The sequence below is a fragment of the Capsicum annuum genome, chromosome 11, assembly GCF_002878395.1.
Source record: "Capsicum annuum cultivar UCD-10X-F1 chromosome 11, UCD10Xv1.1, whole genome shotgun sequence".
NCBI classification, from domain to species: Eukaryota; Viridiplantae; Streptophyta; class Magnoliopsida; order Solanales; family Solanaceae; genus Capsicum; species Capsicum annuum.
The window spans coordinates 220,338,586-220,355,651 of NC_061121.1; the positions used below are offsets into that span (position 1 = coordinate 220,338,586).

At 37.5% G+C, this 17,066-nt stretch overlaps 2 protein-coding genes across 2 annotated transcripts; one reads left to right on the forward strand and one right to left on the reverse strand.

Moving 5' to 3' along the window:
* Nucleotides 1-264: 264 nt before the first annotated feature.
* On the forward strand, nt 265-11,231 carry LOC107847702 (protein ROLLING AND ERECT LEAF 2). Its single transcript, XM_016692115.2, has 6 exons — nt 265-461; nt 2,699-3,993; nt 4,462-4,533; nt 7,432-7,640; nt 9,270-9,493; nt 10,019-11,231. The coding sequence occupies exons 2-6, from the start codon at nt 2,766-2,768 to the stop codon at nt 10,686-10,688; spliced, it is 2,403 nt and encodes an 800-aa protein (XP_016547601.2). The 5' UTR covers nt 265-461; nt 2,699-2,765; the 3' UTR covers nt 10,689-11,231.
* Nucleotides 11,232-12,022: 791 nt separating this feature from the next.
* On the reverse strand, nt 12,023-16,980 carry LOC107848086 (LRR receptor-like serine/threonine-protein kinase GHR1). The gene is made up of 4 exons (XM_016692760.2): nt 15,170-16,980; nt 13,974-14,888; nt 13,382-13,900; nt 12,023-12,947 (listed from the first exon to the last, which is right to left on the reverse strand). The coding sequence occupies exons 1-4, from the start codon at nt 16,074-16,076 to the stop codon at nt 12,355-12,357; spliced, it is 2,934 nt and encodes a 977-aa protein (XP_016548246.1). The 5' UTR covers nt 16,077-16,980; the 3' UTR covers nt 12,023-12,354.
* Nucleotides 16,981-17,066: the final 86 nt, after the last annotated feature.

Consider the following 17,066-nt stretch of genomic DNA (forward strand, 5'->3'; position numbering starts at 1 on the left):
TAATATTATATTTTAATATATAAATTATTTTTTTAATACACTCTATAGAAATAAAAAGTAAACTCTAAATATCTAATATGCTTAAAATATTAGTAGAAAAAAGACTTGTAGGACTACAAAGTACATGAAAGAGATGAAATGAGAAAGGATTCTTTTTGAGGAAAAATTGCATACAAAAAGAACCTTTGTTGAGAAGAAAAGTTGGAGATGACAGCTAAGCACACAAAAGTCACACACACACACACAGTGAGTCCAATTTGTCTTTTTACTTTCTTTATTCTGCATGGATGTACTTGTTCTCTCTCCCCTCTACCTCTCTCTTTGTTCTGACACTTCTTATACACTTTCACTAATCTCTAAAGATTTCTTCATCTTTCACAGTTTCCACCAGTTCATTCTAATTCTCTGAATTCTATCAAGATTTCACCAATTTTGAGTTTTTGACTTGTCTGCTCATACAGGTATTATCCTAACTTCAAGATACACAACCCCTTTTGGCCTTTTTAGTGATTGAATTTGTTGCTTTTTTCTTAATTTTTGTGTGGTTTTTCTTATTGGTTGTTGTTTATAGCATCAAATTTGTAATCAACTTTTGATCTTTTTTAGTTGTTGTCAATTGTCATGGCTTCCTAGCTTCAACACTCACAACCCCTTTTGGCCTTTTTAGTGATTGAGTTTGTTGTTTTTTTCTTAATTTTTGTGTGATTTTGGTTATTGGTTGTTGTTTATAGCATCAAATTTGTAATCAAGTTTTGATCTTTTTTAGTTTTTGTCAATTGTCATGGCTTCCTAACTTCAACGCTCACAACCCCTTTTGGCCTTTTGTTGACTAGAATTTGTTTGATTTTCATTTTTGGGTGTTGTTGTTCATAGCATCCAATTTCTTATCAAGTTTTGAGCTTTTTTAGTTGTTGTCATGGCTTCCTAATTTGTTAGATTGAATTTGTTCTTTTTCTCAATTTTTGTTTGATTTTGCTTTTTGGATGTTCCTTGTATCATCAAATTTATCATCAAACTTTGACCTTTTTTAGTTGTTGCCATGGCTTAGTGGGGCTTGTGTGGTACTGTTCTAACTTCAAGACTCACAACCCCTTTTGGTGATTGAATTTGTTCATTTTCTTTATTTTTGTTTAGTTTTCCTTTTTGGGTGTTCTTTATAGGATGAATTTCTTATCAAGTTTTGAGCTTGTTTAGTTGTTGTGATGGGTTAGCTTTTTTTCTGTGTGTGTGTTGATGGGGGGTGGGGGTGGGGGGGAGGGTGTGTATGTGTGTGTGTTTTGGGGGAGGCTGGGGGGCTGGGGAGGGGTCTGTATTTGATTTGGGGATGAATTGAAATGTTTTCAATTGTTGTGAAGTACTGATCTTACTTTGAGAGTCAATTTTTATTAATTTGGAGAACACTGATTTTGGAGTTCTTTTTTTTCCTTTTTGCTAAGTTGTTGCTTTTGGAGATTAATGATCTGGTTTTGGTAAGTTTTTAACTGCTGTGATTTTGTTAGGCAAGTTTTTGGTTCTTCTTTTAGTTAGGTTATGTTTGGATATTTTGTGTTAAATTCAATTAGAATTGGTTGCTGTGAAGATGAATCTGCGGTTATAGGGCACTATATTTATTTATCAATTCGACCTTTTGTCTATGTTTTGTGATGTTTAATCATCTGAGTTAAATTCATCAGATGATTCAAATGTTTAATCATCTGGATTTGGTTTTGACTTGGCACCGAGTTTAAGAAAGTATAGAAGACTTTTGAATCTTGTGGTCTTAAACTAGAGATATGTAGAATGTACCAAAATGCCCGTTAATCTTGTTATCTTAAACATGCATGTGGAAAATTAAAATGAAAGAGTTGCCAAAAAAGGAAAGATACATTCTTTTTGAAACGGACTAAAAAGGAAAGTAAGATAAACAAATTGAAATGGAGGGAGTACTTCGTTAGTGTTTAAAATTTTATTCTTGTGGCTCTTCCTGATGAAGTCGTGATCTTTCTCGAATGAAGATAGTTAACCCCTTTTTGTTTTTTTTTTCTGAGACTATCTTTGGAACAATCGAGTTTAGCTTGTGTCTGCAGCCTACCTCATGTCCCTGTGGTCCAAAAGTTCAAGTCTGTGCATCCTTTGTTGCTGGTTCAGGCAAACGTATTCCCTTTGGATGCTTAAACGTGCTTTGATATTTGCAGCATGTGGAATCTATGGTTGTGGTGTCAGCTACTTTCATTTTTTATACTCTTTTGGTCTATATGTGTGCTAAAAGAAGTTGTTCTAAATGGGGAGAAAGAACGTGAGTATTTTTTTGCATTTATTCTAGAAATGGAAACTCTACATAGAATTGAAATTTTTGCTTCAAAATGAAAATTATGGAAGCATCTTGTTTATTAGCCATGCAGTTAAAAACTATTTTTCCTTATCTAAATTGACAAGGCCATGCGTCAAATCCAAACCGTTGAACTCAAAATTCCCATGCATACTGATGTACTATTTAGAAGAACCAGATTAGGTACTCAGTCAACAGTTAATGCATTTACCTTATTGCATCTTGAGATTTGGGTTGCTTATAACTGATCTTGCTTCCAAATGTCCTTGTGACTTCTTTCCAACCGTTGCCAATTGCTGGAGTTAGTTTCCTAGTTATTATCGGCCTTGTGTAATTTGATCATGCATTATCTCTTTCCAAAATTAATAATCTTCCGTGTTTTTGAATCAGGGCGACATCTTGAAAGCTTGAAGTAACTACTGGGAAGTGAAACAAGTTTTAGCGCTGGAATGATTTGATGGGGACATCAAACTCTAAATTAGAGGAAGTTAAAGCCTTACAGCTTTGTCGTGAACGGAAGAAGTTTGTAAGGCAAGCTCTCGATGGCCGGTGTAATCTAGCCGCGACTCATATTGCTTATATTGAGTCTCTAAAAATTACAGGAACTGCTCTAAGGAGATTTGCTGAACCTGAGGGTCCAATTGAATCTTCAATCTACAGTTCAACTAGTGCAACACCTGAGCTACTTGCATTAACTGAAAAGTCTCTTTCCCGTTTTTCATTCTCTTCTCGATCCATCTCACGTCATGTAGATGCATCTGAGAATATACTGCCGTCTCCTTCACCGCCAACCTCAAGTAGATACCATGCTAATCACATGAAATTTAGAGGTACATTTTCTAGGAAAGTTGAAGAAAAACCACCTGTTCCAGTAACTGTTTCAGTTACTCCAGTTACACCTCAGAACTCCACGCCTCGTTCCGCAGAGAGGCCTGAAGTTTCACCTTTTGATATTCCTCCTTCCCCTTCTGAAACTTCACCTTGGGACTACTTTGGTCTTGGCCATGATATTGATAATCATTTGACTTCACAAAATGGAAGGGCGGAAAATAGAAATGACAATAGACATCTTGGAGATGAAGATGGAATTCCTGCATCAGAAGATGAAGAAGAACATTATTCTTCACCCGGCAGGGATGGGTCACAGGTCTCAGATGATGAATTTGATGAGCCTTCCGCAGAAACACTGGTCCGAAGTTTTCAAAATGTCAACAGAACAACTGATCATGCTAGCAATAGTGGTTCACCTGACATAACCTCTGGGAGGACGGTAGCGTCAGAAGCCAAGTATCTGAATGGAGTGAAAAGCAAGTCACCTGATTTGTTCCAAAGTTCTCAAAATGTCAACAGAACACCTGATCAGGCTAGCAATAGTGGCTCACCTGAAATAACCTCTGCGAGGAAGTATTTGAATGGAGAGAAAAGCAAGTCACCTGATTTGTCCCCACTAAGAGCTGCACCGTCAATACCTGCTGATGATAATGCCATGAAGACTCCAGTTAAAGAAAATGATTCATCAGTAAAAGAAAATGATGTTGAGAATAAGATTGCACCCAAGGATTTCTTTTTTAGCATAAAAGATGTTGAGTATCTCTTCATAAAAGCATCTGAATCAGGACGAGAAGTTCCACGCATGCTAGAGGCGAACAAATTCCATTTCCGTCCAATTTTTCAAGGGAAAGAAGGTAGGTCATCTCTCTTCCTCTCTCATATCAGATAGAAAATGCACATAAATGTATCTTAATAATTACATTGTTTACACGTATTCCTTAAATTGTTTTAGCTTCTAGGTTTTTTTCTTTTCAAGCTACATGTTTCCTGCATGACATTGGCAAATCAGCCAGAAGTTCTTTGTATCTTAGCTCTCTCCACTGGGCTTAATTCATCGTGCTTACTTAGCATTCTGCATGCTTTTCTGATTTTTATGTGGTCTTTGAACTGGCTGAGACATATGGGAAGAAAGGACAATCATCCTGAGGTTAAAGTCAGAACATCAACAGTCAGTCTATATAGTCAAGTTCATGTATACGTGGGTGGGCAAGAGAGTGAAGCGAGTGTTGGGATATGAACTGTTGCTCTCTTTAACTCTTTTGCATAGTTTTCTTTTCTGCATGGATTTTTCAATTGATCAGTGACAGATTTATCTGTGGCAGGCGGTTCGATGACCAGAACATTAATGAAGTCTTGTTTCTCTTGTGGGGACGATCCAATCCAGATTCCTGAAGGTAGGCCTCTTACTGTAGGAGACTGTTATGGTAAATATTTTAGATTCTACATGTCTAATAGTTGGTAGTGCTTTTCGAGTCCTGTGTGGTTCAGAGTTAATGTTCTATTAAAGTCATTCTCTATTTCTGTTCTCCCCACTTCACTTGTCTCCAGATGTTGTATTGTTTATGATATGGAAAAAGGGAAATCAAGCAAGAAAAGGAAGGTTCCTTTCCTTGATGAGTGAAGATTATTATTTAGATTCGACTTTCTGATTCTCAATGATCTACAAGTAAACACTAATTAATTTTTGAAAAAATCTTCATCTTTTCCATATGCTACTCTACATTTTCCCCCTTTTTCTAGGGTTTTGCACTTTTTTTAATTCAATGATCGACCAAAATATTAATAATTAATGAATAAAAAATTATTCATTTTAATTAAGGAGATGGTGTCTAGGGAAGGTTATGGAAGGAGGAGGAAATGAGGTGAACGCTCTAACCCAGGAAAAAAATACTATCATCTAAAACCACCAACTTCCAATAGCATTACGCTCATATTAAAAAGTTGGAGGAGGAATTTCTGTGCTATCACAGCCTTGGTCCTGCCCAAGTAGTGTTCTTATCTCCTTCCTGTTGTCCTTTTTTATAGGGCACTTTATTGATAAACGTTTTCCCATTCATTTGATTGGAATTCGTCCACATCCATTATAGTTTCCTAAATACCGATGAAACTGCTGTATTTATGCATATCCCTCTAACCAATTTTAAGCAACCTTCTCTCCTAATCTTGCTTAATTTTTTGTAACACTCTATTCTTGTGAGTGTGCTGGATATTAGAGACCTAACATTCGTGGCCATATGACATTACTGCCCTTAGAACCGGTCTACAGAACTTGCCTTTATGACATTACTGCCCTTAGAACCGGTCTACAGAACTTGCCTTTCACTTTGGCAAGTAGACCTGTTGCATCAAACTTCAGTAGCACAATAGCACTTCTCCATTTCAATCATCTCTTTTTGTTTTTCCGTGTGACACTTTCATCTATGCTGGTACATCGAGCCTAGATTTCCCTCACATCCAGGTAGCCATCTGATGAACCATTTTCCATCATAGTAGAGCGCTGATGTGATGCATGCCTAGGTGAGCATGTCGCTGCATAAATCTATAATAAAATGACCAGTTTTAAGCTGACTGTCAATCTACAATTACCCTCCTTTATTCGGGTTTCGTATCGACAATGTGAGCAAGATCTCAAACGCGGAATATTTAACATAGAATAGTAGTACCTTCTTTTTATCTTTAAATACTTAAGGCCTCATTTGTTTGCACTTAATGGAGAGCTGAATCTGAATGGTTCAGAGTTCAGACCATTAAGTGCATTTGTTTTTTATTAAGACTTTAGCTCTTAATAGGTCTTAATCATTCAGATCTAGAACCAAGTCTTAATAGGTCTGAAGAGATATTCTGGTGTTAGATAATATTCACCACTCTATTTATAATCAACAGTCACCACCTCTGTCACCGCCACCATTGCCAACCACCACCCACTACCACCAACCACCTCCACCATCACAACCGCTACCACCCCTACTACCTCTTTATTCTAATTATATTCACCGCCATTACCACCGTCAACACCACCACCATCATCAACGACTACCGGTCAATCCCTACTACCGACCAACTCATCTATCACAACTAGCACCACCACTAACTACCACTAATACATCACAACCTCCGCACATTCTTCGGCCGCCATCACCATTGTTACTAGTAACGCCCCCTCTACCACCACTTCAACCACTACTATGGCTACAATTTATCTCTACTAACAACCAGCTCCACCATCACAACAAACAACATCTCCAACTAGCACCAACACATCGTCAGCCATCATGTATTCATGTTTCAGCCAAACACAATCAACACCTCAAACTACTAACATCATGCAACATCACATCACAACCACCACCACCATCGTAACAATCACTACAATACCAACCATCACAACTATCACCACCAACATTATTAATCACCAACATCGATCATTGTCACCACAACCACCATTATAAACCATCCCACTGTCACTAACAAACATAAATATTTTTTCTCAATCAAATAATAATTTTGTTATATTAAATTACATACTTTTCTAATATATAATTAATTTTTTATTTAAATTGTATTTTTTATTTTATTATATATACAAATAAAAATTTTTTGAACATTCAGATATTGAAAAACAAACAGTCTTAATCATTCAATTTTCAGATCTAGAGACAACATCTTAATTATTCAGATGTGCATTCAGATTCAGAACCTCTGAATCTTAAAAAAAAAAAAATGCAGCCTTAATCTTTGATCCTTCCACTATCATATTTGACTTTCTTTAGTTATTCCCCGTGCAGTCAAATTTGGTTATAGACGTTTAGGTCTAAAGGCGCGACTTCCTTAAGACATGGTTCAGGCTTGGAGACGAGAACCTGTTAGATTTCTGTGGTCAAAGAAAGAATCAACTGAAGTCACCCGTAAGACTCTTCAATAGAGTCACAATGGGCTATTCCATGAAATAATAAAAATACATTTTTTCCGTCTAAAAACTATACTTGGAAAGAGATAACCAAAAAAGAAAGCTGGTTTCGACCACTAAATTTAGTTAGTTGGTACTTGGTAGTATGCCATGTTCCAGTACAATTTAAGATACAAATTCAATATTAAATGTGCACTTAGTATTCCATTAAATATTTGAAGACCATGCATGTATGCCAAATGGAGGTTTTGAAACTTTTAACGTAATCGTGATTCACCCGTTTTGGATACTCATTTGCATTGTGTTTTCTTATGGTTTGTATTGTCGTATCGTTTTTTTTCTCTCTCCATGAAGCTCATCCAACCATCTTAATTTTTCTGTTCAGAGCCACCTCAAGATATGAAGTACCTGACATGGCATCGTTCCACATCATCTCATGCTTCATCCCCAAATCAGTTTGGTGTACACCCAGCAGATGGTATTGAGGATGTTTCCAACAATCTCTTTGATAACTTTTGTATGGTCTCGGGAAGTCATGCCTCTACATTAGATCGGCTGTTTGCATGGGAAAAGAAGCTATATGACGAAGTCAAGGTAAGATATTTCTTATGCTTGCATTGAATGGGATACATATAAGTGAACTAGTTAGTTATATATACACAACCGATAAGACTTGCTGTTCTAGAACATTCCTATGGATGAAAAATTTACCTCTTCGATGTTTGCTTCTATATATTGTCTGCAAAAGGTGTACCCTAGGTTTTGTACCAGATTTGATGAGGTATCTCAGAAAAGAATATCATAGTGGAATGTGGTAATCTTGATGTTGATGATGTTTTTACATTCTTTTGAATAAAATAACAATTGACCCTCAGTCCCAAACAAGTTGGGGTCGGCTATATGAATTATCATTATTCTGTTTAAGCTCAGCCATTGTTATCATTGCACCAAACTAACTTCAAGTTTCAAAGTTATCTATCAAGTCAATTTCTTAAGAGTGCGTCAATCTTTGGTCCCTGGAAGCATGGAAATTTGCAAGAATATTCTGCTGCTATTACTCTTTCAAAATTCTTGACTAATCTCTTGATGTAACTGGTCAAAAGAAGCAAGCTCTTTCCGCATTTACATCCCTATGGTCTCCTTTTTTGAGAATCGTGTTTTGATGTAGGTTCTCTCTATTAGTATCATTTGTATACGGGGTTTTCCCCTCAATTGTTAATAAAATTATTTACCTTATAAAAAAACATCGCTTTTGTCAACAAAATATTGTCAGACTTTGTACTGATGGTCATATTTCTTTTTTCTCAAAACCCAAGGTGTGGTCTTCTGTTGATGTTTCATGCCTGCTTTTATTATAGTCCTCTTGGAAGCACCAACGTTCTTTCTCATATTATTATTGGAAGCACCAACGTTCTTTCTCGTATTATTATTGGAAGCACCAACATTTTCCAAAGTGATTGTGGTTGCATTTTGTTTTTAACTTTTTAAGAACAGTTGAATTTATTAATAGAGCTTCAGTTTATTACATTGCATCTGCTGGTTCTTTTATCATATTAATGGTGTTTGAGCTACTTATTATGAATAATTAGTCGTCTAGGGGGGATAGAGTTCGGAATGAGACTATCAGGGAGAAGGTTGGTGTGACTTCAGTGGAGAATAAGATGCGGGAAGTCCGATTGAGATGGTTCCCCCGGTTCGTAGGTGTGTGAGGCTAGCTTTGGATGGTTTTAGGCGGGGTAGGGGTAGACCGAAGAAGTACTGGGGAGAGGTGATTAGGCGGACATGGAGCAGTTACAGCTCACTGAGGACATGACCCTAGATAGGAAGATCTGGAGGACGCGAATTAGGGCAGAAGGCTAGGGTCAGTTTGGGTCGCTAGTGTAGAGCATTACTTGGTGGGGGTATTATTCTTGTTATGATACCTTGTTTCATGCTTTATTACGAATCTGTTTACTTTTCTCTGTTTACTATTACTTGTGGGTGTCGTATTTATGTTATTTCATCTTGTCCCATGCTTTACTATTAATTTGTTTATTATTCTGTGTCTCGAGCCGGGGGTCTATCGGGAACAACCTTTCTACTTCTTTAGAGGTAGAGATATGGACTGCGTACATCTTACCCTCCCCAGACCTCACTATGTGGGAATACACTGGGTTTGTTGTTGTTGTATTTCATATTTTGAGTTTCGATGTACAACTAACTATAAATACCTTTGGAATTCAGGCTAGTGAAATGATCCGAAGTGATTATGATGTTAAGCGTAAGCTTCTCCGACAGCTAGAATCTAAAGTAGAATCTCCCCAGAGGATTGACAAGACGCGTGCTGTTGTGAAGGATCTTCATTCAAGAATAGGAGTTGCAATTCATAGAATTAATTCCATCTCCAGGAAGATTGAAGAAATAAGAGACAATGAACTTCAGCCTCAATTGGAAGAGTTGATTGAGGGGTACGTCATTACTGTTGCTCATTCATTCAGCATCGGAATAGTGTGAGCATTGAATGCGAAGTAAATCTGCAGGGATATTCACTTTAATGCATTCAATACACTCGGGTCTATCGGAAACAACCTCTCTACCTCCCAAGGTGGGGGTAAGGTCTGTGTACACCCTACCCTCCCCAGACCCCACTTGTGGAAGTACACTGGGAATTTTGTTGTTGCATTCCATACGAGGTACTCAATTCAGTAAAAAATTTGGTCATGCTTGCACAGACTACTCTGACCTGTACACATGCATACGACCATCATGACTAAGTTGAAATGAGCAGACCTTGTAGTTTTACTTGTTCCGGTTTTCTGGATATAAATAGTTATAACTGTGCAGAAGATAAAAGGGCCTTCTGAAGCACTCAAAAAAAAAAAAAAACGTTCTCACACACACACGTACTAGTTTGAAAGAAGATGCTTTAGAAGGTTAATGGTTGGAATTCTGTTCTTATTTTGTCTGTATGTGCTAATCTGTTCCTACCACAGATTGAGGAAGATGTGGGAAGCTATGTTCGACTGTCACAAGCTTCAGCTCCATATCATATCCATAGCTCATTCACCCGGAAATATGAAGATCCTTATTCAATCAGATTCTCGTCGACAGATTGCAATCCATCTTGAAAATGAATTGAGTTCTCTTTCTTCAAGTTTTACAAAGTGGATCGTCTCTCAGAAGGCATACGTGGAAGCTATAAATAAGTGGCTTCACAAGTCTGTTTTCCTCCGCGAGAAATCGTCCAGGAGAAAAAGAAAGCCTCAGCCTGTGCCACTCAGAAACCATGGCCCGCCTATTTATACCACCTGTTCGGTCTGGCTGGAGATGTTCGATTCCTTGCCTACTAAAGAAGTTTCAGACGCTATAAAGGGTTTGGCTGCTGAAATCTCTCACTTCCTACCCCGGCAAGAGAAGCACCAAGGGAAGGGCGGAAATCATCATCATGGAACCGATCTTGAACCTGGTCTTAAAACTCCATTGAGAGATGATTCTCATGAGGATTGGATAACCGGCTTTGATGGTTTTCGTACAAGCTTGACCTTTTTTCTTGGCCAGTTAAACAACTTCTCAGAGTCTTCTGTCAATATGTTTACTCAACTTCAAAAGGCCATCCAAGAAGCCAAACATGGTCATGCGCTGCGCATGAATTCTCAATCATAACAAGGTATTCTCACCTATATTGCTCGAACTCTTCAAAAATGCCATAACATGCACGTCAGATTCACCAAACATAGTGCATTTTGGAAGGATGCGAAACCGGTGCGATAACATTTTGAAGAGTTTGAACAACATAGTTCCGATGAAAGAAGTAAGTGGCATGATGTGAAATACCAGCAACGATACTGAAGAAACAACAGTGAACATATATAGCAAAGGAAGGACAAAATTTGTTATGTACACAAGAGGTAAAAAGATAAGAGGACAATTTCTTGGAGCTTTACATATAAATATATTTGGTGAATCTTGAAAATAAAGAAGAGCTCTATATAGTGGATATATATGCAATATTGGGAGGTGAAAATGGGCAATATGGGAAAAGGAAAGGGGTGTAGATATAGTCATAAAAGAGAGCTGTTTATATGATAGCAAAAAATATGTACTATTCAACATGTACATTATTTTGATGAACTCAGTTGCAATTTCATTAAATATTTTGCATTTCAAATGAGATAATAAACTTAATCAACTTTTCTTCTTTTCAAAGGAATGTGTCCATATGTATGCATACAAGAATGGTTCAGTAAAGCAGCATAAAACCATGAATATACTATATCAATTTCGAAGAAGATAGCCAGTGTAGTTTCACAATTGGGGTCTGGTAGGGGTATGATGTATGCAAATTTTACATCTTATCTTTGTGGGGTAGACCGATACTGAGATAGCTAGCATATTCTAAATCGATTGGTTAATAACATAGTAATTGCTTCTGGTAGTACTGAAAGCGATAATACAAGTGAGGTTGTTTTCAATACACCACCAGCTCAAAAAAAGTGAGCGTGGGCCTAAAATCGATCTTTTATTAGAGGATGATTGGTACGCCAGAAGTATTTTTTGAGGCGCTAAAGTTTTTTTTTTTTTTTTTTTTTTTTTGAGGAAAATAGGATAATTGGTTGACATTCTTGTCCTAAGTGAAATACAAGTATTATTTGTAGGCAGATTTTAAAATATGGACGACTATCCATGAAAATAACTCGGCTTATAGACAAAAGGGATCCAAAGGTCTATAAATTGCAAGAGAAATTTTATAAAATAAAATAAAATAAGTATTTACTAAATAGTACATTATTAACAGATAGCAAAAGCAGATAATCCCAGCCCACAAAGATAGGGATAAAGTTTCTTACATGCCCCTGTTATTTTTCAGCTTCGAAAGCATTTTTCCTTAGTAGACCCTATGCAGCGCAAATTCAGATTAATTGGACATTTTTCCTTAGTAGACCCTATGCAGCGCAAATTCAAATTAATTAGACTCCAATGTAAGTACGGACATTGGATTGAAAACCAAAAAAGTAAGAATCCTCTTTTCAAAAGAATGTAACTCTTACATCCACCAAGTTACAAGAGGTAACAATGACAAACAAGAAAAATTTATTTCTTGTCAATATGTGGAAAATACATGAACTTCATTCATCACTTAATGTGCTAATTCACAAATGAATTTGTTTCTAAATAATCAAAATGGAACATGAAAATGAAATACCTACTTTAAAATACAAATCTACAACATAGTATTCAAATTTACCCTCTCCAACTTGTGGTCCGGTCCTTTACCGTACCCCGCGTGTTTGTGGAGCTTTAGTGCACCGGGATGTTCTTTGAACTTGTGTTATTGCGCTATCGAGCAAAGTTGCTCGAAAACCAATTTCATATCAGGCCTTTCATCAGCTGGCAAAATGCACCTTAGTGCAACCTGAAGCATGCTATCAAGAATCATATGCATGTTTTCGTCGTTGCTATGCTTTCCTAATAAAAATGGATCGAAGCACTCGATTGAACGGTTTTGGATGGCCAACAATCTCGCCCATTCGGTTAAATCCAGCACTTCTGAATTCCCAGGAACAATTTCTGCAGAACTTCTTCCAGTCAAAAGTTCCAACAAGATAACGCCAAAAGCATAGACATCGCTTTTCAATGATGGGCAAGGTTTACTTGTACTCGCGAATTCAGGTGGCCGATAACCTAGTGCACCGGCATTTAGAACCTGTTCCGCTGTTCCAGCCGATGTCATCAACCGATGAAGACTATAATCAGTAAGGAGGGCATTCATGTTAGACGTGTCTATAAGTACATTTGTGGATTTCAGGTTGCCATGAGGTATGGCACTTTCATGGTGAAGATAGTTTAGACAACGAGCAACATCTACAGAGATCTTGAGCCGATCATCTAGAGACAACGGATGTAGCTTACAGGTATCTGCATCTGCATACATCAAAGAATGAAAGACATCCATATCACCATTCAAAACTAGAAAGCAAAGTATAGTATATGCAATAAGCGGAATTCAAAGTAGTTTTTGTTCTGTAATCATTTGCATGTTGGTTCAAACACGTTCATGACTTGTTAGATGCTAGAAGTCGATTCAAAGAAGGTTCCAAAGTTAATGCACCAAAATCGATATCAAGTGGCAAGATGGTGATAAAACTTCAGCATATCAGGTATGAGCGTTATTGAGGACTACAATAACAATATACAAATTTACTGTTGGGTATTCCCGGTCCCCATTAGGCTTGATAGGAGTATATGATAAAACAGATGCCTTTTACATCTTTGGTAAAACTGAAACACGAAAATCAGAAAAGCTACACAAATAGATGCAGGTGATATGCTCTATAGATAGATAACGGGAAGCCCACCTTTACGAAGAAGATAGAGAGCTAAACATGTTGCATCCATGTAATTCGATATGAGAAGTCTCTCATGCTCCTTGGGGCCCCAGTAGTAACCCTGAAGCGAAACTAAATTAGGATGTCGAATAATCCCCAGTTTCTTCGCTTCTCTGGCGAATTCCTTCTTGCCTTTTACTATTCCTTCCTTAAGCCATTTGACAGCAAGTACTTCGCCTGAACAAAGCGTAGCTTTATACAATGTTCCATGACAACTTCTACCAACAGCTTCTGCAGGAGCGCAAGATAGTTCTTCAGCGGTGAACTTCAAGGAGTTATCTAATAGATGCAAATCTCCAGCCAGTTTATCAGGAGACGAAACCCTGAGAGAGTTGGGGCTTTTGGATTCATCTTGATCCTTCGAAGGTGAGAGCTTGGCAGATGACATGACAGATATAGAAGAAGATAACGGCTCATTTTGAACCGTTGATACTGGCGCAGCATGATCTCTAGTGTCGTGTCCACATTCTATATCAGATAAAGAAAAACCTGAGGAAATGAAAACGCGTATCAGTTGATCTGACCAAATAAATGTCTTATTAGGAGAAGAATAGTTCCATACCTTTCTTTTCCTTGGTTCCTTTCATATCGTCCTTCCCACCATCTCGTTGATGGGCCTTGCGGTAGACTATTAACGTCAACAAAGCTATAATAGATACACTACAGATTAGACCACCAATAAGGGCAGCCCTGATGGTAGATTTCATGCGAGAGCCATGACTTCTCAAACTTAAAGTTGAATTTCCCTCTGATGGAGCTTCGATGTGCTTTGGAAGTACAAGCAAGGGATTCCCCGGATGGAATGAGGAGTCAGGAAACCTCCATAAATTTTGTGGAACAGGTCCAGAAAGATTGTTATTAGACACATTGAAAAATTCCAATTTGTCTGGGAGATCATTAGGAAGGTCACCTTCAAATTCGTTATTAGAGAGATCCAGAATTACCATGTCCGGGAACTTGTCCAGTCCCGGAGGCACCGGACCAGATAATGCATTATGTGAAACATCCAGAGAAATCAAGCTTAGGTTCTCTGAGTTAAATGGCATGATAGGTACAGTACCGGTAAATTTGTTGAACGAAACATTAATATCAGTCAATTTGGTGGAGTTGAAAAGGGTGGGAAGGAGTGTACCACTAAGTTGGTTAATGCTAAGATCAATCGTTTTAAGTTCAAGGTATGTACCTAACATAGTTGGTAACACACCTTCAAGTGAGTTGTTTGAAATCTTTAACGAAATAAGCCTCAAGAACTGGGAAGTTTGGTTCGGCAAGGTTCCTGTCAATGCATTTGAGCTTAACACAACAACTTCAACATAATTTCCCCAACCTTGGATCCGGGACACATTTCCAGTTAGCCGATTATTGCTCAGGTCTATGATGGCACAACGCCCAACCTTGAGAGGCAAGGGGCCAGACAGCTGGTTGTAGGATAAATTTACAAGCTTCATATTCACGGCACTTATACTTCCAATAGGACCTGTCATAATAGAAATACTTTCATGAAATAGCTTGGTTTAGGCCTGTCGTACAAACGACTTAAATTTAAAATTATCTCTAAGCTAGGGAAGGTTTTAAAAAACAATGGATATGATAATTATACATAACCAGAAAGAAAGAAAGAATCGTAGAACATTTCAATCTGACAACAACCACAGACCATAGGCTGAAGAACGATTAATTAATAGTAGTAATCAACTATAAATTACTAAGATTGACTTCAACCAAGCAAATTGACTAAAGACGAAAGGCTCAACACACCTGCAAGCTGATTCTGGCTTAGGTCCAATTCTGATAAGATCATCGAACTTTCCTCTATAAGAGCTTCGGGTAGTGATCCAGACAACTGATTGTTCCCGAGCCTAAGAATTCGAAGGGATACTACAAAATTAAAGGACGGAACGGTACCAGTAAGCTGATTGTTACTTGCATCAAACACCTCTAAACTGTCAAAGTAAGGCATTCCATCGCGAGGAAACAGCTCTCCAGCCAGGTTATTATGACTAATGTTCAAATACTGAATTGACGAGACGAAACTCGAATTTCCTACTTGAAGGTCAAGTGATCCAACAAACTTGTTGCTACTGAGGTCAACATACTCTACTTCTCCCAATGAGGTGAGCGGAAGCATAATATCACTTGAAAATGCATTCGAGTGCAAATCTATTGACTTCAATTTCTCAAGACTAGCAAAATCAGCGGGAACTGTTCCATCGAGGCTGTTTAAAGAAAGATTAAGCGATACCAAGTTCTTTAAACTAGTCAACTTAGACGGTATCGAGCCACTAAACATATTCTGGGAAAGATCCAAGAATTCCAATGACATAATCAACCCAACTTCCTCAGTAATATTCCCACTTAACTGGTTGTTTGCAATCGACAAATTCGTCAGCATTTTTAGGCCACTAATAGCTGCAAAATCCAAAACTCCAACTAAACCTACATCATTTAGTTCAATTGAAGTGATATGTCCATCACTACAACCGATACCGTACCAGTTTTGGGGGCAACCATTTGGTCCCAGTGACTTAGAATCCCATGAAGAAAGGACTTTCCCAGAAGGGTCTTTCAAAAGTCCCTTCTTAAGCTCCAAAAGAGCATCCAAATCTAAGCTTCCATTAACTAACTCAACTAAAAATAGCAGCACCAAACAAATGACAGACTGCATTTCCTCCTCTTATTTTCCTCCCAATGAAAAATCAGTGTAACAGTATAGCTAACAAGAGAAAAAAATGCATTTTGACAAGCTAAGAAGTCGGAATGCGCCAAGAAAGTAGACTAACCCCACCATGTAGAAAGACTTAGGATTGCACAATCATTTCAAGAATCCCAGAAAATGAATTAGCAAAGTCTTTAACACAACCGCAATCATCACTAAACCATTATGTAAGTGAAATAAGAGAGTATATGAACCTAAGATAAAAGAACAAGCAGCAACAATACCAACCACTAAAAATTATTGAAGTTCAACAACACCATCAATAATGTCCCAAAATGCAAATTGCCACCATTAAATTCACTCACCAAATAACCAAAACATCAAAATAAAAAACAGTAGACCCTACATTTCCCTATACCATAAGCAAGTCAACAGGGGCTTTTAGTTAGTCAAACCAACTTTAACAAAATAATAACAAGGCCCCAACAACTACTACTACATACCAAGTGAAATCCCACAAATGAGGTCCGGGGAGGTTATAGTACACGTAGACCTACTACTACCTCGTGGAGGTAGAGAAGCTGTTTCCAAAAGACCCCATAAACACAATTCTAAGTACAAAGGGAATTAACAAGACCCCAAAAACACAATTTGCTCATATTAATGAAAAAACATTAAACCACTAAAAAACTCTCATTTTACACACAATTTTGGCTAAACACTTTCAAGAATGACACTACATGTTAGTACAGTAATGGAATGTCCTGTGAACAGGAAGATGAAAAGGACATAACTTTAAACAAAAAACCAAACTTTTAATGTAGCAAAAGCTGAGTTCTTGAAAACCAAAAAACAGATCAGAGCAAAAGGGGTTAGGTGAATGAAAAAGACAAACACTAGTATACTAGTAATAAAGACACCATCAGTAACTACTATATTACTTACTAGTTCATCTTCACTACTGACTTTGTTCGTTATTTTGTTATTAACTTATCACAT